This window comes from Bubalus kerabau, chromosome 5, assembly GCF_029407905.1.
Source record: "Bubalus kerabau isolate K-KA32 ecotype Philippines breed swamp buffalo chromosome 5, PCC_UOA_SB_1v2, whole genome shotgun sequence".
In the NCBI taxonomy this organism is placed as follows: Eukaryota; Metazoa; Chordata; class Mammalia; order Artiodactyla; family Bovidae; genus Bubalus; species Bubalus kerabau.
Window position 1 is genome coordinate 98,516,774 of NC_073628.1, and position 24,830 is coordinate 98,541,603.

Sequence of the window (24,830 nt, forward strand, 5' to 3'; positions counted from 1 at the left end):
CACCCAGTCAGTTGGGTTGTCCCTTTGTCAGACATACGAGGACCAGCATAGCAGTGAGGAGGAAGAGGAGGAGGAGGAAGAGGAGAGCGAGGATGGGGACGAGGAGGACGACATCACCAGTGCTGAGTCGGAGAGCAGTGAGGAGGACGAGGGGGAGCACGGGGACCCGCAGACCGCGAACCGGCAGCAGCAGCTGGAGTGGGACGACTCCACCCTCAGCTACTGAGCGCACCTCCCCCCCCACCACCCCGTCTTCCTTCCTGCTTCCGGAGACTCTGCTGCCATCGCTGCCCACCCCCAGGGTCCATGATGTACAAAGTCATTCTGGCCAGTAGGTCTGCAGACCCTCCCCACCGCCAGTCTCTGCCCTGCTTGGTGTGTAGGCCCGTAGGCTCCCTCCCCTGCCACCCTCCTTCCTCCCGCTCGCCGGGATCGCTCTTAAGTTATGTGAGGAGCTGACGCTCGCTCAACTCCAGAAAAGCTGCAGTGACTGGACTCCTTGACAAAGGGTTAGAATTGCTCACTCCCACCTGGTAATCCTTTCTTCTTTTTTTTAAAGTTTTTATTTTTCCACACTAGTGCATGTATAAAATGGCAGAATGGGGCTAATATGTAGATGATAAACTGACTTTTTAATATTTTGTAAATAAACTGGGATTCCTCGTGTCTTGTGTGCTAGTGTAACCCAGGGCTGGATGCAAAGTGAAGTGGAGACACTGAGCGTGGGAGGGACCGAGACCCCCGCACCCCACCTCCCACCCCCACCCAGGACGAGGAGAGACAGGCACAAAACTGTGCTGCCTGGCAGGAGGGGACCGGGCCAGGGACCCCTCTTCGGAGGCTGGAAAAGGTCAGGTCTTTTCTTTGGGATTCTACCGATTTCTGATTTGGCAGAGGGCTGAGGGGAGCTGGGGTCCCTGGCTGTGTGTACTCGCTTCTCCAAGGACCAGCAGCTCCTCACAGAGGTGCAGCTTTGGGGTCCGTACCAAATAGATGTCGTTTTCCTTGCTGGTGGGAGTGCATGTTGACCGTGCAGATGGTGCAGACCCTCTAACCGCTTGGTTTGGAGACAGCAGCAGGCCTAGGGGAATCCATACTCAGAACCTTGCTGAAATGACGCCCAGGGGCCGGAGGGCAGCGCTCCATTCCCAAGCAACTGCTGTGCCCCCCTCCTCCCAGAGCCCGCCCCAGGGATACAACCCACGCCCAGTAGGTGGTGGAAGGAGAGAACAGCAGTCAGGAGCTAAAACCCTACAGCACTTGGTTTTTAATGTACATGTAAAATTTTAGATTTCTAAAACCTGGGGAAAATAATTTTGAACACTATGCTGTGATCATAACCGCTAGTCTCGAGGACACTGCCAGCTGTCCCGTGTCATGTGTGGCCACCCCTCCATGTACTGTCTCCGTAGCTGCTCTGTTTAGACCGTGGGTAGATGTTCATGCGGAGACAGAACCGTTCTCGCGCTATCTGTAGCGGCTGTGGTATCACTTTTCAGATGTGTATATTGACAATAGGTCAGAAAATGTATACATACAATAAAGTCTGGTTCTAACTCCAGTGGGAGAGTGGGTTTTTTTAAGTCTCATTTTCATTTGAATCCTACATTCCCTTGGTTTCTTTCTGAGCCAAGAACATAACATACAAAGGCTTTTGTTTCTTTTAATCTGTTTTTACCTCTCACTTCAAGATTTCAGACTACTGGTCTGAACCTTCATCAATTATGTCGAACTCACCTTCCACATACGGAAACATCAAATGGTTTTTTAAAAAAAACATAGAAAATACTTTTCTCGCTGGGCACACAGGCCATGCACCCAAACCAAACATTGCTGTGTATACACAGTGTGCTGTCCATGCCAGGAAGCACAGACTCGTTTAAATAAATAGACAGATGTACACTCAGCTTTTCCTATTCCCAGACAGGTGAGATGGGTCTGATGAATTGAGCACTTAATTGGGAACCAGGGTCTGGTCAGTGGAGCTCTGTGGGTGGCATGGATTGCTACGGCCGGTGCCGCTCAGCCACCTCTAAGGAACAGAGAAACAGGCTAGTCCCCCAGGCTCTTCTGGAAGCTGTATGCTTGGGCTGTTGAGAGGGCAGTTAACCTCTGGCACTGCTGAGCCTTGCAAGGCCTTTGAGAGGTAAGTGGTGTCGCCCTGTGGGTCCCCAGTAAGCTGCTGATTCTATTATGCCCACCCGTGGGCTGCTGGAAACCCAGATTCTTAGCCCTGTCTGCAGAGTGAGCTCCAAAAGGCTGACAGAGGCCCAGGGACCTGCATTCCTAGAGCTCCTCAGATGTACCCAAGGCTGAGCCTGAACCGTTTTCTGGCTAAGTATTGTCTGAGGAAAAGATGCCCCCCTGCCCCTGACTCATGCCTCTGTTACCTAGGTCCTGGGAGCAGAGTCTCAAAAGTGAGTGTTTCGGAGAGGAGGTACGTCTTTCACTACCTAAAACCTACTTCAAGGGGAGGGAGGTTACACACAATTGCACAATTGTACCAGCTTGCCTCTTGATCCATGACCAGGGTGAGCTCAGTCAAGCTCCCGTCTTTCTAATGTGGCTTGAGAACCAGCATGCACTCAACCTGATGGGGGCTAGGGCCATCCCCCTCACCTTCACGCCGAGCTACAGAGGTCAGTAAGTAGTTGGGCTACTTTTTTTTCTTACCCGCAAACAAAATCGCTTTACAGCAGAGATGAGAATTCCCGTATCCAGAAGTACCCTCCCTGAATCCGGAGGGCACCCAGGCCGCCTCTGGGAGCTGCCCAGAACTCAGTCAATGGAGAGCACGCAGGTGGAGGTGGTGAGCAGGCATGGGCACCCTGTCTGGACCGCCAGGCGCGGACACGTGTGCAGCGCAGTGGGAGCCTGGGGAGGAGGCAGCCCCCATGCGGGAGAGAGGAGTCTTGGCTGGCTCCAGATCCACCAGCTGGAAGACTTGAGGTTATAGACCCTCGGCAAGATGCAGCCTGAGGTGTGCGGCTCACAGTGTCTTCCCATCAAAGCCCAGGGCTCTGATGGGCACGAGGAGGACAGCGCCCCGCCCCCACTCTAGGGTGCATTTCTATATATGGCTGTTCAGTTCCTGAAACATTTCAAGTCATAAATAAATAACCAGTGTAAACAAAAGGCAGTCGTGTAGGTTCTTTCCCAAGGATGCAGTCCAGCCTTTTGGCCCTGCAGGGTAGCTGAGGGTGCTCGCCTCCCAAGACTGAGTTTGCTTGTCTCCAGGCGCAGGGCTGGGAGGGGCTATTATTGCCTGTTATCTTTGGACACGTTGTGGGCCAGCCAGTTCACTTTGGTTTTCCAGCTTTCCCGGAGGGCTTCATTAAACTTCACTCGGAAGTGCTTCAGAGCCTCCTCCTCCGTTTTCCCCAATGCCAGAGAATCCTGGGGCAAAACCGAAGAAGTGGGTGTCCCCCTGACGGGCTGGGCCCTGCTCAACAGGGACCCCTGCACCTCTGCCCTCTCTGGGCAGGTAACACCCCCTCCTCACAGAGGAGTCAGGAGAGCACCCCACAACATCTCCCCAGCGAAGAGCTTCTTCCTTCTGACCCCAAACCAAGGCAGCCCCCCAACCCATCCTCAAAATAAGATGTCAGCTTATTCCAGGAGGTCTTGGCCCCAAAGCCCCATGTGGACAGAGGATCTGGCCTTCTCCACTGGAAGCTGGCCAGAGGAGGAAGCAGGGGAGCGGCTTCATCCCGGGAACTGGGCACCAAAGAGAACACCAGGCAGGGGCTGTGGCCCCACCGCCCTTCACTCCCCACCCCAGAGTCTCACAAACTGAAAAGACACAGGAAGGAAAAATATCTTTTAACCACAGAGGGAACCCTCCCGTGCAAGTGGAAATACCCTCAGCCTGTGGGGGGGCGGCGGGCTGGCCAGAGGAGGTACCGGCAGAACACGGGTTAATGCCTGCTGCTTCCTGCCAGATCCGGGTCCCAGGCCAGTGGGCCCTGTGGGTCCATCACACCTGGGGGTTGGGGGGGTCTCAGGAAGTCGGGCTCCCTGGTCTCCTGCCCGATGGGGCCCTGCCTTGGCCTTTACCTTGAGATACTGGATGTCTTTGGAGCAGCTGAGCTCAGGCAGGCCTGCCGCCCGCATCAGGGCAAAGAGGTGGAGGAAAAGGAGCCCATGGCGCCGCAGGATGGTGTAGGCCCTCTCACAGTAGCCCCGGAACCTGCAGGGAGAGGCCGGGGAGGGGGCTTTGGGTCCTCCCGGCCACTTCCACCCCAGCCAGCCAGCGGGCCGGCCCACTCTTATCCCGGAAAGAGCCGTGTACACAAAGCCCCAGTTTCCTCTAACCCACCCCCAGCACTGCCCCTCCAGGGATGAGCTGACTCCACCTGGGGCCCCCAGCACCACGGGGGGGGGTCTAAGGCACTCCCACCTTTCAAACTTCTCACTATTATTCGTCTTCCCTTGCTGGATCACGTGGACAAAGTCATAGGTGAGGATGAACGGGACCCGCTCACGGTTGATTCCAAACTTGGTCTTGAAATTCCCCAGAAAGTGGCCGAAATCAATGTGGAACAGCTGAGGGGAGGGGAGAGCAAAGACTGAAAAGGAGTCAGAAAGGAGGGCGCCTGGCCCAAAGGAACTGGGAGGGCTTGGAGGGGGTTCTGCCGGCAGCTCTGTGCAGAGCACAGAGGCCAGGGCCTGGGGCCAGCCAACAGGCACCCACCTGCCCGTTCTCTCGGATCATGATGTTGTCGCTGTGGCGATCGCCAATGCCCAGCACATAGGTAGCCACACAGTAGCCAGCACAGGAGAGGGTGAACTCCTCAATGGCTCGATCCAGGGCCTCCCTGGGGGGTGGGGAAGGAAACCATGGCCACGCCACTTTGCAGCTTCTTCTACTAAGTCCTTGTCCCCTTCCCTCTACTCTGGCCTTGTGACTTGCTTGCACAACTGGAACATGGAGGAAGTGATGCTGGGCTTATTCTGGAGCTGGGTCCTTAAGGTACCTTACGGCTCCTGAACCTTCCTCACTGCCACAGAGGGAAGCTAAGGCAAGAGAGGCCATGTGGAGAGAGGCCCCAGATGCGCCACCCTCCAGGCAAATCAAGCTACCTGATGAGATCAGCTGCGTGAGTGATTCCAGCAGAAGAACCACTCAGCTGAGCCAGCTCAAGTTGCAGATTTGTGATTTATGCTCCTAAAGTTTGGAGGCGGGGGAACACTTCCCAGGTGGTGCTAGAGGTAAAGAAACTGGCTGCCAATGCAGGAGACATAAGATCCCAGGGTCGGGAAGATCCCTGGAGAAGAGTATGGCAACCCACTCCAGTATTCTCGCCTGGAGAATCCCATGGACAGAGGAGCCTGGTGCAGACATGACTGAAGTGACTTAGCAGTGGCAGCAGCAAAGAGTGGTTGTTACATGGCAGTAATTAACCTATACCTGTGGGAACAGAGACCTGCCCCACCCCTCAACAGTGTCTATGGGATGGTCCTTGGGTGAGCAAGAAGCCCCAGAGACTGTCACAGGCCCTTCTTGCCTTTGATTCCCAAACTCCACCCCTTGGGAAGGAAAGGCTGTCTGTCCCGAGGGCGCAAAACCTACCCAGGGTTCTTGGACTTGAGCCAGTTGAGCAGAGCATCCTTATTGAAGGCGGCCGTGGCCGCCATGTTGCTCTTGTTCAGCTGGATGTTGGCAATGGTGTCTGAGTGAAGCACCACCTCGATAAGGCCTGTGCGGTCCCCAGTGGAGAGGCAGCCGTAGGGGGTCATCCTAGCCGGGTGGGAGGAGGGGCAGGCAGACATAGTGGTCAAGGGCTGCCCCAAGGGCTTCTTGACCCTGAGGAGCTTAACGCACAAAAGCCAAAGGAGATGCTATTCAAGTTGCTGCAAAAGAGGTACTGGGGAGGAGCCCTTGACTCCCAGGGCTCCAGGGAAGTTCCTTAGAGATGTCATACCAGAACCCAAGATGCAGAGAGGAAAAGTCAGCACCTTGGCTAAGCCCATGTTTGTTCAAAAAGAAAAATCCCGGTGACTGGATGAAGAAGATGGAGCAGAAAGCCAGGGATGCTGGGGAGCAAAGGAAACCATAGTGGGAGACAGGTGCCACGGGCCAGGGCTGGCATTCTCTATCCTCATCCTATGGCCCTATTGCCTCCCTGACCCCGAGTTTTAAACTGGTCCCTCTGGGTGGCTCAGTGGTCAAGAATCCGCCTGTCAATGCAGGAGACGGGGGTTCGATCCCTGGGTCGGGAAGATCCCTTAAAGGGCAAAATGGCAACCCATTCCAGTATTCTTGCCTGGAAATCCCATGGACAGAGGAGCCTGGTGGGCTATAGTCCACGGGCTCACAAAAGAGTTGAACATGACTTAGTGACTAAACAAAAACAACAAAATTCTTCTTAGACCAGCCAGTCTTATTTCAGGTTGAGGCAGTCATGTCAGCTTTGACAGGGGGCCCCTGCAACAGGATACAGTCCTAGGCCTGGCACAGGCTCACGTGGATGACCGGAAGGCCTCTCACCTCAGGTCCAGGCCCTCCTGCTTCCACAGAATGTCCATGAGCTGGATCATCTGCAGGGTCAGCATGTCCTGGCGGAGGTCTGCACAGTCGCCCCGGGGAGGAACGGCATGAGTTTCCGGTGGGTTCACCAATCCCAGCCATGCCCAGGCCCCCGAGTCCCGGGACTCTGTCTTTTCCTCAGCTCCCCTTCCAGGAGTCCTCCGCCCTCAGCAGGGTCTCCCTCCCCACCCAGAGCAGTATGGCAGGGTGTGTGGAAGCCATGTCCTCCCTGGGGCCCGCCTGCTCACCGTCCCCATTCTTAAAGATGATGCCCACGGTGCCGTCACTGCCTGCTTCCTCGTTGCTGTACATGACCCACAGGGGTTTCATCTTGGAGTCCATGAAGGTGCACTGCTCCACGCTAAGGGGCAGACAGCAGTCAGCAGCGGGACCTCCCCAAGGCCTGGGGTTGGCTTGGGGTTGGGGGAGGGGAGGCCCTGGCTGGGGCCTGGGACCTACCAGACTTCAGCCAGCAGGGTGCTGGGGTCGAGTGGGGACTGCAAGTGGGAGAGGGCCTCCAGGTAGGTCTCCTGGCGCATGCACAGGTGCATCAGCTCCTTGGTCTGGGGCTTGGTGGTCTTCTGGGAGCTCACTTTGACGACGTCGTTCAGGGCCTTCAGTTTGCTCAGTGCTTCCCCCTGGCCGGGAGGATGGGAGGGTGTCCTGGGTGGACTGAGGAGCAGGCTCTGAGCCCGTGCGGGGCCCACGGGGTTCTACAGAGATGGGTCGGCGCTACCCTGCCTGGAAGCGGAGCTCAGGCGGGGTCATGGAGTGCAGGCGGGGTTGTGGGGTGCCACACCTCACCTGCTTCATCAGCACTTTCATGTGGTGGGTGCTGCCCCGGCAATAGGCTTCCATGATAAGGCCGAAGCGCAGGGCCACCGACGGCACGTGCATCTCGGAGCTGGGGGGAGGAAGCAGGGGCTGAGCCTTGCCTGGTGGGGCCACACAGCCCCTCCCAGCCCCATAGGACCCGGCTGCCAAGGACACCCGGGCCGGCCAGCTGGTGGGAAACGCGAGGCCAGCAGGCAAGAGGCCCCTCCTCCCCGTGGCCTTGCAGGTGAGTCCAGCTACCGGAGGTGCCAGAAGAGGAAGTGGCCGATCCTGCGATTGGCCAGGGCCCGGTCCAGCAGGAATTTGGTCAGCTCGCAGTCGAGGTAGGACTCGTACTTGAGCACCTGCACCAGCTGCAGCAGGTACTGGAAAAGCTCGTCGTCCCTGCAGAGAAGGGAGGCCGGCTGGGGCCTGGAGCTCCGCGTCTTGGGAGAGGGTCTGAGGCTGACGAGGGGGCGGGGCTGGGGCGGGAGGCCGGCCTCATCTGAGCAGAGCCCTAGGGCAGGTCCCCACCCTGTGCCTAGGCCCCGGGCGGTGGGGGCCAAGCTGCCCTCTGAGGTAGAGGAAGCCCGCGGGACTCACGTTAGTTTCCGCAGGGACTTGATGGCGAAGGATCCCACGTGGCGGTCGGGGAAGCTGAAGTCTAGCAACTCTAGGGCGCTCAGAACGGGCAGTTCAGGCCAGGAGCAGAGCAGGTAGAGCATCTGGAGGAGGATGCGAGCGGTCAGAGCGGGGGTGAGGGCTGCGGGCTGCGTCTGGCTCCAGGCTCCGCCCCTCCCGACCCCGCCCTACCCGCCCCGCCCCTGCTCACGCAGCCCTTCCCGGGCTCCGCCCCCTCCCATCCCGGCCCCGCCCCCGCCGCCAACCTGGGCCACGTCCTCATGTTTGTTCCACTTAGTGACCAGCAGCAGCCGGGCTAGAGCCTCGGGAAAGTGCTCCTGGATCTCGTGCCGCATCTTCCACACCAGGTCCTTCTCGTGCTCGTACAGTTCCCCGGAACCCCGCCGCTCCAGGATCTCCCGCAGCTGCAGCTGCTGAGGGGCACAGGCGGGGCAGGGGTGGGGTGGGGGGGCAGTGATGAGGGCTGCCGCCAGGTCCACACCCCACCGCCCACGGCCCCCAGCTCACCTCCTCCTCCGTGAAGCGTCCGTGCTCTCCAAGCCGCCCCAGCTCCAGGATCTGCAAGAGTGACCCTGATATCAGCAGTGCCCCTGGGACCTGGGAGAGCCTGGGAGGAGGGGGGGCCCTGGGAGTCGGTGTCAACACCTTGGCACTGCTGACTTCGTGGCGAGTGACCCTCAGTGGTGGGGATCATCCCACCCAGTACAGGGTGTTTAGCAACATCCCTGGCCTCCACCCATGACATGCCAGGAGCATCTCCCCAGCTAGGTTTAACAACCAAAATTGTCTCTGGACATTGCCGGAAGTCCCTTGAGAAGACAAGTGGCCCCAGTTGAGAACCACCACTCTAGGGCACGTGAGGACTTCAGACAGTCAAGGAAGCCCTCAAATGTGTGTGGGGACCCAGCCCCCAGCCCTGGGCAATTCACAGGGTGCAGGGACCACGACCTGGGCGCCCCAGAGGCAGGGTGGGGACAGCTCATCTTTAGCCTTGAGGTTTCTGGGCAGGGTGGGCCCTGGACCCCAAATGGCGAGGACCCCCTCACTGACCTTTTCCAGGGAAGGGTAGTATACAGGGTGAGGGGCCACCTCGGGGAGAAAGATGACCAGGGCAGCTGCACTCTCAGTGTTGGGGTTACTCCGTACGGTCCCACAGGGGTTCAGTAGCTCCCCTTTCTCATCTGGACACAGGGACAGACGGAGTTGCAAGGGGAATGTCGCCACGTCCGGACGCACCCCACACTCCCACCTCTCCCTCCTGGCCTGGGCCCACCTGGGACAGAGGGCCACATATAGAGACAGCGCTCGCCCGTCTTGAGCTGGTCCTTGTAGTCAAACAGCATGAGGTTGGCCCAGGCAATGGGGCAGTCCTGGGAAAGAAGCCGGGTGGGTCAGGGCCAGCCACCCCAAAGGCCTATGTTTGCTCAACTGCAGGATGGTTCCAGTCAGGCCACGTTGCCCTGCCCTCACCCAGACTCCCTATGAGGCAGCCGGGAAGGTCAGCCACACTGGTTTCCTACTGCTCCCGGACACATCCCACCCTCGGCTTCTTGAGAAAGCCTCACACAGAACACAGCAGCCCCAGAGAGCTGGCCCCAGTCAACCAGAGTCAGTGCAGTTCGGTGGCCAGTCACAGCCTGGTCCTGGTGACTCAGTGCTCGACCACCACTCCATCCCCAGCTGGCTGCTGACTCAGGCTCCCTGCTCCCTGGGAGGACACTGCGTTTTTCCTTCCACCCCAGGGAGAGGCCTCCGGGTTCCCTCAAGGACCAAAGGCCCAGGTCTAGATATCCCGAGCACCCCTGCTCATAAGCCCAGGATTCCAGCACCATCACACACCAGCAGGGCCGGGGGTGGCCAGTGGAGTGATGGGGAGGAGGCCGGGGTCTGCAGGCCCACCCAGACCCCATTCCCAGGATGCGTGCGTGCCAGCTGGGATGCTGGGGAGGGATGAACAGCAGCCCCAGGGGGCTGCAGGACAGGACCAGACCAGCAGGGAGTGACTCCCACAAGCTCCACCCACCGCCTTCTTGGACTTCTTCTTGGTGGAGCGGGCCTTCTTGGCCTTCTCGATCACAGCGTAAAGTGCGAAGCAGAGCCGGGCCATGCGGGGCAGGTCACAGACGTTGATGTCAAACTCCAGCCGCTGCTTCCACACGGGCTCCGAGCACACGCTCACCTCCGAGCTGGACACCGTCTTGCATAGCGTCTCATTGCCGTGGAAGAGCCCGGCCTGCACCACCAGCTGGGAAATGTGCACGCAGGTGACTGGTGGCAGAGGCCGGGCCCCTTCTCCCCTTGCAGGCTCCCTTCCCCCTAAGGCTTGAATATACTCCTGAAATGTCCTCATTTCAAGTGGGCCTGAACCTCCCCAACCAGGTGCTTGAAGGTGGTCCAATAAGGGATGACTGGCTGCCTGAGGGGGAATGAGTGATGGGGAGGGGAGGGTGGCGTGGGCGGCTCCCCACTGACTGTGGGACCCCGGGGCAGGTTGCTGCTCTGCTTTGGGCCTCCGTTTCCCTATCGGGGTTCAGGAATTCCAGGGGCCCCTCTTGGTCAAGCACCCAAGAATTGCATGAGTCCCTCTAGATAGGGAAGGATTTAACGCCCCAGAACACCCTTCCCTGTGTCCTCCATCTCTGCTCTCACCCTCCCAGTGAGAAAGCTGCCTCCATGCACCCTTCCGTGATTCGTCTACGGGAAACAAGACCTGCCCTGTGAGTGAAGTTACCCCAGCCAGAAAGTGCTCCCCAAAGAGCCCTGGCTTCGTTGGGCCTGGGTTTCCCATTCTGCAAATGGGACGAGAAAACCTGCATCTCACAGGCCATCTTGAGGCCAGAGGAGGCGGGCATGTGTATGACTCAGAAGTGGGCCTGGCCCCCTGGCTCACTGGAGCGGCTCCTCTTCTGTGTCCATCACCTCCCAAGCTCCACATCCCTGGGCTGGGCCAGGCCCCACCACCTCCACCAAAGTCAATACCCAGAACTCACTGGGCCTGGTTTCTGCGAATCGGCCTCTCTGGCTGGCCGGCCCACCCCCCTCCCCCTTTCCTGTTTTGAAGCCGCTCACAACCACCCCAGGCAGGGATGCTGGGTAATGTGGTCAGGTGGCTTTCGTGTGACCCCCCTCCCTTCTTCCTCTGCCACCCCTTCAGGCCACAGCCACCGTGTTTTTGCAGAAAACACACACTGCCTGTGCCCTTCCCGGCCAGGAGCCTGCCCCTACCTTCATCCGCTCATCGGCATTCACTTTGCTGCCCTGGATCAGCTCGATGTAGAAAGGCTGCTCCAGGGACCAGAGGGACATGGAGGAGGGCTGGGCAGGGTTGGGGGGAGAAGAGGGAGTTAAGGCAGAGGAATTCAGAGGAGGTTGATGAGGCCCGTGGCCACTGGGGGTGGGGTGAGGGTGTTGCAGGTTTACAGCCAGGTTCGGTACCTGCCCACAGCTCCATCCTTTACCAGAAAACCTGCCGTAGGGACACCCCCTTGGCCCCAAGGCCCCCGAGCTCTGCAGGGCACACAGTCCTGCCTACAGGGCAGGAAGCAGGAGGAGCAGGAAGAGAGGGCAACTGGAGAGCCAGGCCTGGAGGCTGCCCTGGGATATCCAGACAGACCCCCAACCCCAGCTCGAAGGCCCAATTCTCAATCCTGAGCAATCAAAAGGCATGAGACTGGGCAGGAGACTGCCGGCCCACAGTGTTGCCCAATAGGCTTCAGGGTTGGACCACAGGTGGGAGGAAGGGCTGGTGGAGAGGGTAAGAGCAGGGTGCTGGCTCACCTTCTTCATGGGGATGGGGGGCGGTTTGGTGCGTGGCTTCTGGACTTGGGGGGCGGGGTTGCTCTGCTCATCCCGCATGGCGAGGATGGAGGAGGAGTGCACCATGGTCAGGTGCGGGGTCAGCCCACTGTGCAGGCAGCTGCAGATGTACTGAGATGGGGGCACAGGGTGAGCGACCCCAACTGTTCCCTGGACCACTGACTACCTGGGGACCCCCCGCCACGCTGACCACTGCTCATGCCAGGCCTTCTGGGGTGGGGTCTCTCCTCTGGCCCTTCCTGTCCCCGCCCACCTCCCTTGTTCATGAGGACAGTAAGTTCAACATGGGGATACCTTCACCGTGACGCCCAAGATCTGGCTTGCTGGGCTCAAGAGGGGCTGAGGAGCAGCTCCCCCACCCCTACCCCCCACCCTGGCAAGGGCTGCGGGAGCCCAGGAATCCCTCCCAGCGCCCAGCCCTCACCTGGAACTGGCAGAGGGGGTAGCTGCCGTACAGGTACTCGTGCTTGCCGTTCACCTGCAGTGTGTAGTCCTCAGGCTGCTCCACGAGCGGCTGCCGGAACACCGTGGCCTTCTTTCGGAGGGCACAGGCCATCAGTGCCAGGGGCACATCCTTGGTGGATACCTGGAAGGTGAAGCTCTCCTAGGAGGAGGAGGGAGGGTCAGCCCTCCACACCTGCAGGGAGCCCACAGGGCATAGGGGCACACACGGGGTTGGGGGGCGGTGTGTGTGGCCCATCTGCATGTATTAGGCACACCCTACCCCCCAACTGTGAGCTCTGTGAGGGCAGCCTCTGATGACTGCACGTGGCCAACACCAGGAAATATCTGATGGATACATGAGCGGACTGAGAACCAAAGCCATCCGATCACTCTGCCTCTTACAACTCGCCTGGTGGGAAGTTTGGCTGACCCCTCCTGTGCAATGGATAACCCACAAATACCACGCAATGTTGTTGGAAGGTGGGTGGATCTGGAGGGCTGGTAGGGGACTGGGATTCTCGTAGGGGGACCGGGCAGCCTGCCTGCAGCACACAGGGCAGGCAGGAGCCTCAGCTCACCTCGCTGCCCTCAAACTTGACATTGACCAGGAGGACCCGATTGGGGACGCGCAGGGTGCCTGGCCCCCAGCTCCGCGCCGAGGGCTCCAACTGCAGAGGGAAGCTGTACTGCAGCCAGGCCTCCCAGCCCAGCTGCTGCCTGCGGGCAGCCGCCTCCTCGCAGAACTGGCGCATCTTGCCTCGGAAGTCATTCACCTCCGGGTCTTGCAAGGAGTCAAACTCGTGGAGGCCTGAGAGGCGAGGGAGCCAGGTCAGCGCCAGGATCAGGGGCGGGGTTGGGGGGGGGGGGTCGGGGTGGGGCCGGGGGGGCGGGGGCAAGCCCGGCCGAAGGAGGACCGCCCGGCCCAGCAGGGCACCTTTGCCGATGAGCAGGCTGATCTGCGAGTTGATGAGCTTCTTCACGCGGTCACCCTCGCGGGCCACCAGCCGCAGGACGGGCAGGAAGGGCTGGATGTCGCAGAGCCGCCGCTGCTCGTCCTCCAGCTCCTGCTGCTCCGCCGTCTGGTTGACGCAGGTGAACACGTAGGCCTCAGGGTCACTGAGCATGTGGAAGAGCGGCTCGTACTGGGCTCGGTGCCATAACACCTGGGAAGACAGTGGCCCGTCAGCCCCGCCCCTAAGGTGGGCGGGGCCACTGGGCGGGGCCACAGGAGCCCAGGGCCTGTGGGGCCAAGGCAAGATCCCGGGACCACTACCCTCTCCATGCCTTGATCACTGACCACAGGGTTAGGGTCCACAGGGTCATTAGGAGTCGCTGACCCTGCCCTTCTATGAAGGGGGCCAGGTAGGTGCTAACATCTGGAGCTGAGAGCGGGTCCTCCGATCTCCCCTAGGCTACCCTGAGAGATGGCCAGCCAGACACAACCTCCAGGCACCCAGCTAATTGCTGTGGAGCTCATCACCCTGATCTTTCAACGCTGGCCACTAATTCAGAAAAGTTTAACACAATGAGGGCACCCTAAACGCCTCTGCTGGCTCTGCTCAGTGTGTGGCCTCGGGTGGAGGTGTCCCCCGGGTGCCAAGTTTTAGTGCAAAGGTGCTCACCGCTGAGTCACAGAAAAGATGGAAAAGGAGAGACCGGCCCTATTTTTCTCCCACGGGGGATGGATAATTATGTTCCATCAATGCAAAGGGACAGAACACAGGTGTGAATGGAACTTAAGGATACTTGTACCAAGGGCACACAGGACTCCAAGATACAGCATTCAGTGGGGAGAAACCCCAAGCTGTAGAACAGCGAATGTCATTCAAACCCATTCCCATAAAAACAATAATAAATGTAATTATTACTACTAAAATAATAATTTTATTATTATTAAAATAAAATAAGTAATAATTTATTATCATAAAACAATTAATGAATGTATTACAGTAATTAATAATTGCTGTAGACCAGGACTTGGCAAGCTACTGTTCGCCAAGTTATTGGAAGACAGCCATGCCAGTTCACTCACATGCAATCTATGGCTGCTGCCACCCCAGACAGAAGAACTGAGTAATCGAGACAAACACCATATGGCCAGCAAAGCCCAGGATATTTACTGTATGGCCCCTGGTATAAATAAGAATATTAAGAAACTGAAATTGAATTGGGATATGAGGTGAGACTGCAGGGACTGATATGTTTTATATTTCTGTGGTGTTGGAATTTTAATAACGTGTCTACAGTACTGGAATTTTAATAACATGCATGTATAGATAGCTCTGTAAGCAGGAAAATACGATTCACTTTAAAATGATATTGACATAAGGTTAATAACACGAAAAAGATGTTATAATGTTAACTCAGAAAAAGAATATAAAAATTCATAAAGAGAATAATCACAAAAAAACACTATATAGGAAAGAAAACAGGAAACAGCTAAAGTGTTAACTGTGATTGTCTCATATGGCTGGATCATGGGTAATTCTTTTCCTTCTAACTTTTTCTTATTCTCCTAAATTTCAATGTGTCCATATACTTTTGAAAAGGAAAAAAAGAAATTTAATTTTTATAGAAACACTCAAGGGGACTTCATTGGTGGTCCAGGGGCTAAGACTCCATACTCCCAATGCAGGGGGCCCAGGTTCAATCCCTGGTCAGGGAACTAGAGCCTGCATGCCGAAACTAAGACCCAGTATTAAAAAAAAGAAAGAAAGAAACACCCAGGAAGGGAAGATTTAAAAAAATTAAACAAAACTCAAGTATGGTTCACTGCATCTCTCCCTCTTTTTTTTTTTTTTTTTGCTCCCAAGTGTTTTCAAATCCGGGGCTAAGGCCTTGTCCTCTGACATGACCCATGAAGTCCCACCCTTTGCAAGTGGGATAAGCCCTTGGAAAGGTCACAAGACACTATCTGCCAAATACCATCCAGTCGTTTTATCCTTTGACTCAGTAATCCACCATGAAAATGATTCAATAAAGCCAAAAACTATTTCCCAAGATGCCGTTGACTATGACGACAGCTCTGAAGACAAAAGACCAGTAAAACTCTTAAGTGGCCGTGGATGAGCTGTGGTTTCAAACACGAGGGCAGAGTCATGGAGAGAATGAACGGCCCCCCTGGGAACCAGTACCCCGGAGCTTTCACGGGAATCTAGGGAGGGACAACACAGCAACCCACTGTGGTATTCTTGCCTGAGAAATCCCAGGGACAGAGAAGCCTGTTGGCCCACAGTCCATGGGGGTCGTTAAGAGTCAGATATGACGGAGCACTCATGCATGCAACATGCAATAATAAGGGCAGGAGCTGAATTTGGAAAGATAGGTAGATTCTAACTGCATGTTTTAAAGAATTCTTGCACATTATTTTTATCTTTTAATTTTTTTTTTCCGGCCACACTTTGAGGCTTGCAGGATCTGAACCCAGGCCCCAGGCAGAGAAAGCTCAGAGTCCTAACCACTGGACCTCAAGGGAATTCCCATGTCTTTTAAAATTCATAGCAGAGGATCTCAAATTTGAGACTGGGAGACTTTTTCTGTCTCTCTGAGTTCCAAGCTCTGAGGACTAGTTTTAAGGTCAAGATCGTACCTTCTTGATAGTGCTGAGGTTGGCATTTCGGGACACAGGGAAGTTCAGATAGACCCCTGTGGGGAGCAAGAAATCAACTGCCACGTTCTGATTCTCCTCCTTGGTCCAGAATTCCATGGGGCAGTCAACCCCGGGGGGCATCCTGCTTTTTCACTTCTAGGATACCAGTCGTCCTGCAAAGGAAGCAAAGCACAGTGAGGCCCTCAGGTGTGCTGAGTGAGTCCTTTAAAAGGACCCTTTGAAAACACGAAGTCAGGACCTCTGCCAGCAGGAGGCTCAGGATGGAGTCCCAGCCAGGAGGTGGCTTGTGGCTCCTGCTGCCCCAGGTCACTGTCTAGGCTGAGCGTCCGGCCTCTCATCACAGGCAGGTACTGTGTCTGCCTCCCTCACGGCAGTGCCTCCAGTTTAAGACGCCAACAGGACTTCCTGGAGTAGGAAATGGAAACCCGCTCCAGTATTCTTGCCTGGAGAATCCCATGAACAGAGGAGCCTGGCTGGCCAACGGAGCATGTATACAGGACTTCCCTGGTGGCCCAGAGGTTAAGAACTGCCTGCCAGTACAGGGGACATGGGTTCGATCCCTGGTCCAGGAAAACCCCATATGCCACACGGCAGCTGAGCCCATGTGCCACAACTACTGAGCCCATGCACTCTAGAGCCTGTGCTCTCCAACAAGAGAAGCCACTGTGATGAGAAGCCTGTGCACTGACCCTGCTCTCCGCAACAAATTGAGAAAATCTGTGCGCAGCAATGAAAACCCAGCATAGCCCAAAACAAACAAATAAATAAAAATTATGAAAAGACACCAACAAACCCATGCCAAATCATTTTTCTCAAGAACACACACATGGGAGACCTCACCATGGCCACTAGCCGGCAAACATGGAAAATGGCAGGATCACTGGGCAGACAACCCTGAATTTGAGAAAGACCGAAGACTAAAGTTCTTTGAAATTTTATGACCAGAAACCAAGCAGCTTTGACTATCAAACAAGTTGTTGAAATATCTTGAAGTGAAGTGAAAATTGCTCAGTTGTGTCCGATTCTTTGCGACCCCATGGAGCATAGCCCACCAGACTCCTCTGTCCATGGAATTCTCCAGGCAAGAATACTGGAGTGGGCTGCCATGGCCTTCCTTCTTCAGGGATCTTCCCGATCCAGGGATCAAATCCAGGTCTCCCGCTTTGCAGGCAGATTCTTTACTGTTTGAGCTACTGGGGAAACCATACCAAACTCCCTCTCCAGAAAGTAACAAAATGTTACAGACTCAATTAGAGGTTTCTGAGTCTCTACCCTGTTCTGGTTACCACCACCTGGATTTTGGTTGTTTACAGTTTCCATGCATGTTTTTATCCTTTTATTAGACTAAAATGTATCCACAAATGAGTCCTAATATTTTCCATGCTTTCAAAGCAATGTATGATTAGTGAGCCTTCTGCACCTTGCTTTTTGCCACCCAGCATTGCAATCTAGATTTATGCATGCTGATACATGTAACTCTAATTCACTCATTTTAACTCTTGGGTGATTTTTCACTGTGTAAATAAACCACAATTTATTTCCTCCCCCCTTCTTTTGTTAAGGAACTTCGAGGTTTGTGTCTGTTTATTTGGTTATTACATATTATGTTACAATGTATATTCTTGCACACATCTCCTTGTGTACAAGTGAGAGTCTTGGTGTTCTCTAAGAAAAATATAAATTTGAGCTACATGTGTAATGTCAAAGTTACTTTTTTAAAAAAGTAAAAAGACACAAATAAAATTAAGTTAGTAATCTATTTTATTTAACCCACTATATCCAAACTATGGGGCTTTCCAGGTGGCATCATTGGTGAAGAATCCTCCTGCCAATATAGGGGACACAAGAGACATGGGTTCCATCCCTGGGTCGGGAAGAAGCCCCTGGAGGAGAAAATGGGAACCTGCTCCAGTATTCTTGCTTGGAAAATTCCATGGACAGAGGAGTCTGGCAGGCTATAGTCCATGGGGTTGCAAAGGGTCAGTCACGATTGAGTGACTGATTATGCATGCGTCCAAACTATGGTCATTTCAATGTTATCAGTATAGAAAAATTACTAAGATAGTTTACCTTTCTTTGGTGTTAAGTGTTTGAAATCTGGAGTGTATTTTACACTCACAGCACAATTTGGACAGTAGGTTTTCATTAGAAATATTTCATCTGTATGTAGATTTCATACAACTTACAGGTTAAAACTCCTTCTGCAATGCGGGAGACCTGGGTTTGATCCCTGGGTTGGGAAGATCTCCTGGAGAAGGAAATAGCTACCCACTCCAGTATTCTGGCCTGGAGAATTCCATGGACTGTATAGTCCATGGGGTTGCAAAGAGTCGGACACGACTGAGTGACTTTCACTTTCACAGGTTAAAAAAGTAGGCTCATCGATTCAAGTTGTTCCAAGTATACTTAAGTTTTTCAATAACTGAATCAAGTATGAATTCTTACATTTAAATGAATTAAATAAAATGTTTAAAAATTCCATTCTTGACTTACACTTTCCACATTTCAAATGTTCAAGAGAGAAACGTGGCTGGTGGCTGCCATATCGTACAGCACAGGTGATGGGTAGATGCCTAAGAATGGAGTCAGATCATAAGTATAATCTATGACAAGGGGTAACCACATCTTTAACTTTGTAATCTCCATGTCTTAGTTAGCACTTGGTATTGTCCAATTTTCTCATTTCTGCCAAGCTGGTGGGCACAAAATGCTCTCTTGTTTTAATTTGCATTTCTCTAATTATCCATAAAATGTTTACCTTCTGCAAATAACAGGCTTATAAACTTTTCCCTTCTTTGTCTGTCGCTATTGTTGTTCATTAGAAAAGACCGTGATGCTGGGAAAGATTGAGGGCAAGAGGAGAAGGGGACGACCGAGGATGAGATGGTTAGATAGCATCACTGACTCAATGGACATGAGTTTGAGCAAACTCCAGGAGATAGTGAAGGACAGAGAAGCCTAGAGTGCTGCAGTTCATGGGGTTGGACACGACTTAGCAACTGAACAACAAACTGTTGTTTAGTACCTAAGCTGTATCTGACTCTTTTGTGACCCCATGGACTGTAACCTGCCAGGATCCTCTGTCCAGCGATTTCACAGGCAAGAACAGTGGAGGGGGTTGCCATTTCCTTCTTCAGGGGATCTTCCCAACCCAGGGATGGAACCCGTGTCTCCTGCATTGGCAGGCGGATTCTTTACTGTCTGAACCATCAGCGAAGTCCTGGGGTTGTCTTTTGCTTACTGGTTTGTAGGGTTTCTTTCTATTCTTTAGATTCAGTTCTTTAATTGCTTGAATGAGTTGAGAATATCTTCTAATGGGAGTCATCTTTTCATTTTACTTATGTGTCTTTTTAAGGAGCAGAAGTTTTGAATGTTGATGTAGTCAAATCTTGTTCCTTTATGTTTTATAAATTTTATCCTTTAAACAAATACTTCCTTACCCTAAGGTCACATCCGCTGAGATTGAGATGACTTTAAAAATAGCTGGAAGGAAATGCTTAGTTTGAGAGAGATGTTCTGGGGGCTCTGCCAGTGGGGCCCAGGCCTCACTCTTGGTTAGATGTAGAAGCTGCCCTGAGCAGCAGGACCAAGCATGCGCTACCGTGTCACCGCTGTTGGGATCCACTTCCTCTGATTGTAAAACCACATCCTACTCTGGGTTCCTCTTTCTGAGAATGGCCAGGCCAAAGGCACTTTTTTTTTTTTAATTATTCAAAATGTGGATGATCATCAGAAATTCTGGAAAAATCCATTGACAATGGTTTGGCTGAGCTTTGAAAGTCAGGAGCATTTTTGACCACTTGATCCTGAGGTTGAGATGAGCACCTGGGGCAGGAGCTCCCCAGGACTCTAGCCAGAGAGATGGATGGGGCTCTGGGACACAGACATCCCTCACTTCCCTGCTCTCAGCGCTGTGGGAAGCCTTTGACTACCCCCATCCATGCGGCATGCAGGGAAACCCTTTGATATTGAAAACTAATTTCTGGGCTTCCCTGGTGGCCCAAGGGTTGAGAATCCACCTTGCAGTGCAGGGGATATAGGTTCGATCCCTGGTCCGGGAAGATCCCACATGCCTCGGGGCAACTGAGCCTGAGCACCACAACTACTGAGCCTGTGCTCTAGAGCCTGGGAGCCACGACAGCTGAGGCTATGCACTGCAACTACTGAAGCCTGCATGCCCTAGAGCACATGCTCTGCAACAAGAGAAGCCATCGCAGTGAGAAACCGCAACTAGAGTAGCCCCCATCCTCTGCAACTAGAGAAAGCCCTCGCACAGCAACAAAGACCCAGCACAACCAAATAAACAAATATTTAAAAACAAAACAATTCATTCCTAGAAGAGGAAGACTCGTGATGGCGTGGGCAGGACAGAATCAAATGCCAGACGGGAGAGGAGAAAGATGGGGACTCTTTCCCCTTCTGTGGGCCCAGGACCCAGGGTGAAGTTACTACAAGCCCCATTCTCCGTGAAGCCCAGACCCATCACTCTCGGTATAGATATGGGACTCAGATGCCAGCTAATCCAGAGACTTTAGAACTGCTCCAAGAATGTGGATTGACACAACCACTTTGGAAAACTGTTTAGCAGTATCTATTAAAGCTGGACACATATGCCCTCTGTGTGTGTGTGTGTGTGTGTATAGTTGCTCTATCGTGTCCAACTCTTTGCGACCCCATGGACTGTAGCCCGCCAGGTTCCTCTGTCCATTGAATTTTCCAGGCAAGTATACAGGAGTGGGTTGCCATTTCCTTCTCCAGGGCATCTTCCCGACCCAGAGATCAAACTGGGGTCTCCTGCATTTTTGGCGGATGCTTTACTATCTGAGCTTCTAGAGAAGCCCAAACACGTATGCCCTATGACCCAGCAATTAATTCCATGCCAAGGTACATGCTCACCAGAAATGCTAGCACATGTGTGCCAGAAGACGCCCAAAAGAGCATAGCACTGCTACTCATAACAGTCCCCAAATGGAAATGTGCCACGTGCTCATCAGTAGTAGAATGGAAAATACTACTTCTTTTCCCCATGAAATTCATATAGCGGTTTCTTCTTCCCATGGAATGTGTATAGCAATGAGAGTGGATGATCTACAAATCCATCATATAAGTGAATCTCACAAATGTAAGGCTGAGTGAAAGACGTCAGGTACAAAAGACTGTGTGCTCAAGAGCCCATTTATAAGGAGAACAAGCACCGGCAGAACTAGCCTGCATAGGCAGATGAAGAGATAGGGGTTACGGGGAGTGAGGAGGGCAGTTACCCCAGGGAAAGGGGGCACAGGAGTGCTTGTAATTTTTCATTTTTTTTTTCCCCCTGGGAGCCAGGGACCTTTCACAAACTCATTCCACTCTCAGTCCAAGTGGCTCAGGTGGGTTGACTTCACTCCTGGGTCCCCAGGTAGCCTGAGACCCAGGCCCAGCTAATCAAAGCCCTGTGTCTTCTCTGGCCTTGGGGACTGGACAGGAAGCAGGAATGGACGTAGGCCCAGCCAATTGTATCTTTCTGGCTACACTGATTTCAAGATGGGCATGTGACTATCAAGTCCATCCAATTGGTTTTGACATCTGGGCTTCTTTAGCGACTTTTTCCTGGGGGAGGAGAAAAGACAGAATATCTACCTAGAGTTGGGCTTCCCAGGTGGCTGAGTGGTAAAAAACCTGCCTGCCAATGCAGGAGACCTAAGAGACACGGATTCAGTCCCTGGGTCAGGAAGATGCCCTGGAGGAGGGCATGGCAACCCACTCCAGTATTCTTACCTGGAGAATCCCATGGACAGAGAAGCCTGACGGGCTACAGTCCATGGGGTCGCAGAGAGTCGTACATGACTGAAGTGACTTAGGACACGCACACACACCCTAGAGCTCCTGGTGACCACCTGCTGCCCTGAGGGCCGGGACCTGAGAAAGAAGCAACGTGGAGGAGAGCAGAACTCTGTATGGAACGCGAAGCAGAGTCCTGAGGGCAGCCTGTGATTCCCTGGATCCAGCCATGCCTGAAACTACATTTCACCTTGGACTTTTCCATTCTATCTGCCAAACTCCCTTCCCTGCCTTTTTTTGTTGTTGTTAAGAGTAGTTTGAGGTGGGTTTTCTGTCACTTGTAGCTGAAAGTATCTACTTCCATGACTAAAGTAGCACATTCCTTCGGGAAGCCTCTAGTGTTTGGAGAGTTCTTTGCTTGGAAACGGGCCCACCTCTACGAGCCAACCCCCCGTCCTTTGTGCTGCCACCCAGAGGCACGTGGAACTGTTATCTGCTGGCCCTCCTGAAGGACGGGAGTTCCAGCATGTCTGTTCTCCCCACAACACAGATTTAGACCCTTTTGCCAAAGTTTGGTATTCCAAGAAAACAAGCTGGGGCCTGGCAGGCCAATTGTAGAAGAATGTTCTGGGCACCAAATTCCCATTTGTTTGGCCTAAAAGTATATCAGGTTTCCTGCCTTCGCTCTCCCAGCCTACCCCACAGAGTGTTCTCTGGTCGCCACATCACCAAGCTGGGGGGCCGCCGACCCTCCAGATATTTCTCACAGAAAGCCAGGGTCTCCCAGCCTATGCGTGCATGTGAGCTAAGTCAGTGCTTCAGGTGTCCAACTCTCTGTGATCCCATATACCATAGCCCACCAGACTCCTCTGTCCCTGGGATTCTCCAGGCAAGAAAACTGGAGCAGGTTGCCATGCCCTCCTCCAGGGGATCTTCCCAACCCAGGGATCGAACCTATGTCTATCTGCATTGGCAGGTGGGTTCTTTACCACTAGCACCACCTGGAAGCCCCTCCCAGCCTGTACAGGAACACTAATGTCCTGAATCTGAATGCAGAAACTCACAATTATTCTCATGGAATAATTTGCACTCATGAATGGAATTTCATCTCACAGAAATAATCTGTACTCATGTATTATGAGATTTGACACTTTGTATATATCACTCAGGCTGAGATGTATTAGTTTATTCAACTAGTATTTATTAAGTGCCAGGAATCATGAGAGGGGCTGGGAACACACAGGTGAATGAGACAAAGGGTCTCTCTCCAGAAAGAGCTTACACACCAGTAGGGGAGACACAGTAGACAAGATGGATGTTTCCGCAATGATGGATCAAGGTGGTAAATGGCAGATTGTCAAGTGATGATGCGAAGAGGGACAGCAGGAGGGGCTACCACATGCAGAAGGCTGAGAAAGACCACTGTGAGGGGAGGACACAGGGGCAGAGGACCCGGGTGAGCCATCACATTCACAGCCAACAGCAGGCGGTCCCTTGCCTCTGGAGCATGTGGGACGGTGGGATGAGATGGGCTGAGGAGGTCAGCGGAGGCCAGTCTCATTGAGCCTTCACAGGGAAACACCTGGCTTTCACTCCAGGAGTGATGCACAGTCCTGGAGAGTTTTAGGCCAGGGAGCCACCGGATCTGACTGGCATCTGAAATGATGCTGTTGGCTGTGGCTAGGAAGGGCTGGACAGTTGCAAGCAGGCAAGAAGGAGAGTGTGGGGCAGCTCATGCTACAGATGACGGTGGCTTGATCTAGGAAGAGGAGATGGAGCTGGTGAAAGGAAGGGAACCACATACATCTAGGAGCTGGTGGGGGAAGGGGTCGTCAGATGGGGAACAGTGAGGGAAGGAGCAAGGATGACAGGCAGGTTGAGCTTGGGAGACTGGCTGGATAGTGGATATTTACTGAGACAGGAAACTATACTGGAGAAACAGATTTGGAGGGGATTGAAATAGCAAGAGCTCCATTTCAGACACACTGAATCAGAGTTGTTTACTGAGCACCCCAGTGGAGACATCCAAGGGGCAAAGTCACCGTAAAGCTCAGAGGAGACTTCTTTGGGGTCATAGAGACATCACTTGGGGTCAGTAGGTGGCCATGGAGCCATGGGGACTGGAGGGTGAGTGAGGGCCAGGACCACCCTCTGGGGACCAAAATGGGATGGACCTAAGAAGAACAATGAGCCATCTTTCTCATTCCGAGTTATCCAGAATTTTGAGAGAGGGCTTTTCTATTTATCCGCATATGATTCATTCATAAAAGATCAAAGAAAACTGGACCAGAAAGAGCTCGCTTCCTTTCACCTCCCCACTTCCAGCCAGCACCATCCACAGAACAGCTATGTGGCAACAGAGCCATCCCGGCTGGGGGTTGCTGTCCCCACCCTCTTTGCAAGCTGTTCCAAGACATTCCTGGATAGATGCACTTTCTTTGGCCTGAGAATGAAGAACAGTTTCTCAGCCGTGAAGGTCTGAGGGGTCTGACCTGAGTCTTAAGCGGTCAGCAGAGGAATTTCTCCAAAGGTTTCGCTAAAAGGACATCCGCCAGCCCCATCCTTCCTTGTACCTCAGGAATGTTTCAGGGGGCCCTAAGTTATTTCTAAATGTGTTACTCGCTCAGTCGTGTCCGACTCTTTGCGACCCCATGGACTGTAGCCTGCCAGGCTCCTCTGTCCATGGAATTCTCTGGGCAAGAATACTTGTGTGGGTAGCCATTCCCTTCTCCAGGGGATCTTCCTGACCCAGGGATCGAACCTGGGTCTCTCACACTGCAAGCAGATTCTTTACCATCTGAGCCACTAGGGGAGTAAGTTATTTCTAAGAGAAAAGGGCAATTAAGGGATGTAGGATCCCAGAGCCACAAACGGGATGGGGAGTGAGCCTGTAGCCCATACGGCCCCTGGGCTGCCAGACCAGCTGCTTGTCCCTAACTCGGGACAACTGAAGGATCCCTTCGTTCCTGCTGAAACTCCACTGTGTGTTGGGGGGCGGGGTTGGGGGGCTCAGAGCATCTCCTGAGTTGGCTAGACTTCTGCCTTGTCCCAGTGGCCATCCCAGATGTAGCCGACATGCTCACCAGGAACTGCTGCTCAGCCTTTGTCAATGTAAAAACTGTCATTTTTGTGTTACAGTCACATGTCCTGGGAAACAGCTTCCCAAGGGAACACATGAGTCACTCTCAGCAGGCTCTGCGCAAGGGATAGGCAGCG

The 24,830-nt window shown here is 53.7% G+C and overlaps 2 protein-coding genes across 8 annotated transcripts in view; one reads left to right on the forward strand and one right to left on the reverse strand.

Annotated features, from left to right (window-relative positions):
- The window catches only part of CLSTN1 (calsyntenin 1), a 74,455-nt gene extending 73,788 nt beyond the window's left edge, over positions 1 to 667 (forward strand). For all 6 annotated transcript variants that reach the window (XM_055582378.1, XM_055582380.1, XM_055582379.1 and 3 more), the window contains one exon: positions 32 to 667. In XM_055582378.1, the coding sequence (XP_055438353.1) occupies positions 32 to 226 (195 nt within the window). In that variant the 3' untranslated portion in view covers positions 227 to 667. The remainder of the gene's footprint in view (positions 1 to 31) is intronic.
- A 571-nt stretch (positions 668 to 1,238) lies between these two features.
- Positions 1,239 to 24,830, reverse strand: part of PIK3CD (phosphatidylinositol-4,5-bisphosphate 3-kinase catalytic subunit delta) — a 36,420-nt gene continuing 12,828 nt past the window's right edge. Inside the window, exons 2-23 of one of the 2 annotated variants that reach the window (XM_055582375.1) lie at positions 15,834 to 16,006; positions 13,179 to 13,407; positions 12,823 to 13,052; positions 12,225 to 12,404; positions 11,762 to 11,911; positions 11,210 to 11,299; positions 10,008 to 10,229; positions 9,258 to 9,354; positions 9,035 to 9,165; positions 8,492 to 8,542; positions 8,230 to 8,397; positions 7,946 to 8,067; positions 7,604 to 7,747; positions 7,334 to 7,433; positions 6,989 to 7,167; positions 6,778 to 6,890; positions 6,491 to 6,569; positions 5,573 to 5,740; positions 4,694 to 4,817; positions 4,400 to 4,545; positions 4,057 to 4,189; positions 1,239 to 3,396 (exon numbers count right to left, since the gene is read on the reverse strand). In XM_055582375.1, coding sequence (XP_055438350.1) covers positions 3,259 to 3,396; positions 4,057 to 4,189; positions 4,400 to 4,545; positions 4,694 to 4,817; positions 5,573 to 5,740; positions 6,491 to 6,569; positions 6,778 to 6,890; positions 6,989 to 7,167; positions 7,334 to 7,433; positions 7,604 to 7,747; positions 7,946 to 8,067; positions 8,230 to 8,397; positions 8,492 to 8,542; positions 9,035 to 9,165; positions 9,258 to 9,354; positions 10,008 to 10,229; positions 11,210 to 11,299; positions 11,762 to 11,911; positions 12,225 to 12,404; positions 12,823 to 13,052; positions 13,179 to 13,407; positions 15,834 to 15,974 — 3,135 coding nt within the window. In that variant the 5' untranslated portion in view covers positions 15,975 to 16,006 and the 3' untranslated portion in view covers positions 1,239 to 3,258. The remainder of the gene's footprint in view (positions 3,397 to 4,056; positions 4,190 to 4,399; positions 4,546 to 4,693; positions 4,818 to 5,572; positions 5,741 to 6,490; positions 6,570 to 6,777; positions 6,891 to 6,988; positions 7,168 to 7,333; positions 7,434 to 7,603; positions 7,748 to 7,945; positions 8,068 to 8,229; positions 8,398 to 8,491; positions 8,543 to 9,034; positions 9,166 to 9,257; positions 9,355 to 10,007; positions 10,230 to 11,209; positions 11,300 to 11,761; positions 11,912 to 12,224; positions 12,405 to 12,822; positions 13,053 to 13,178; positions 13,408 to 15,833; positions 16,007 to 24,830) is intronic. The other variant, XM_055582376.1, reaches the window with a different exon arrangement.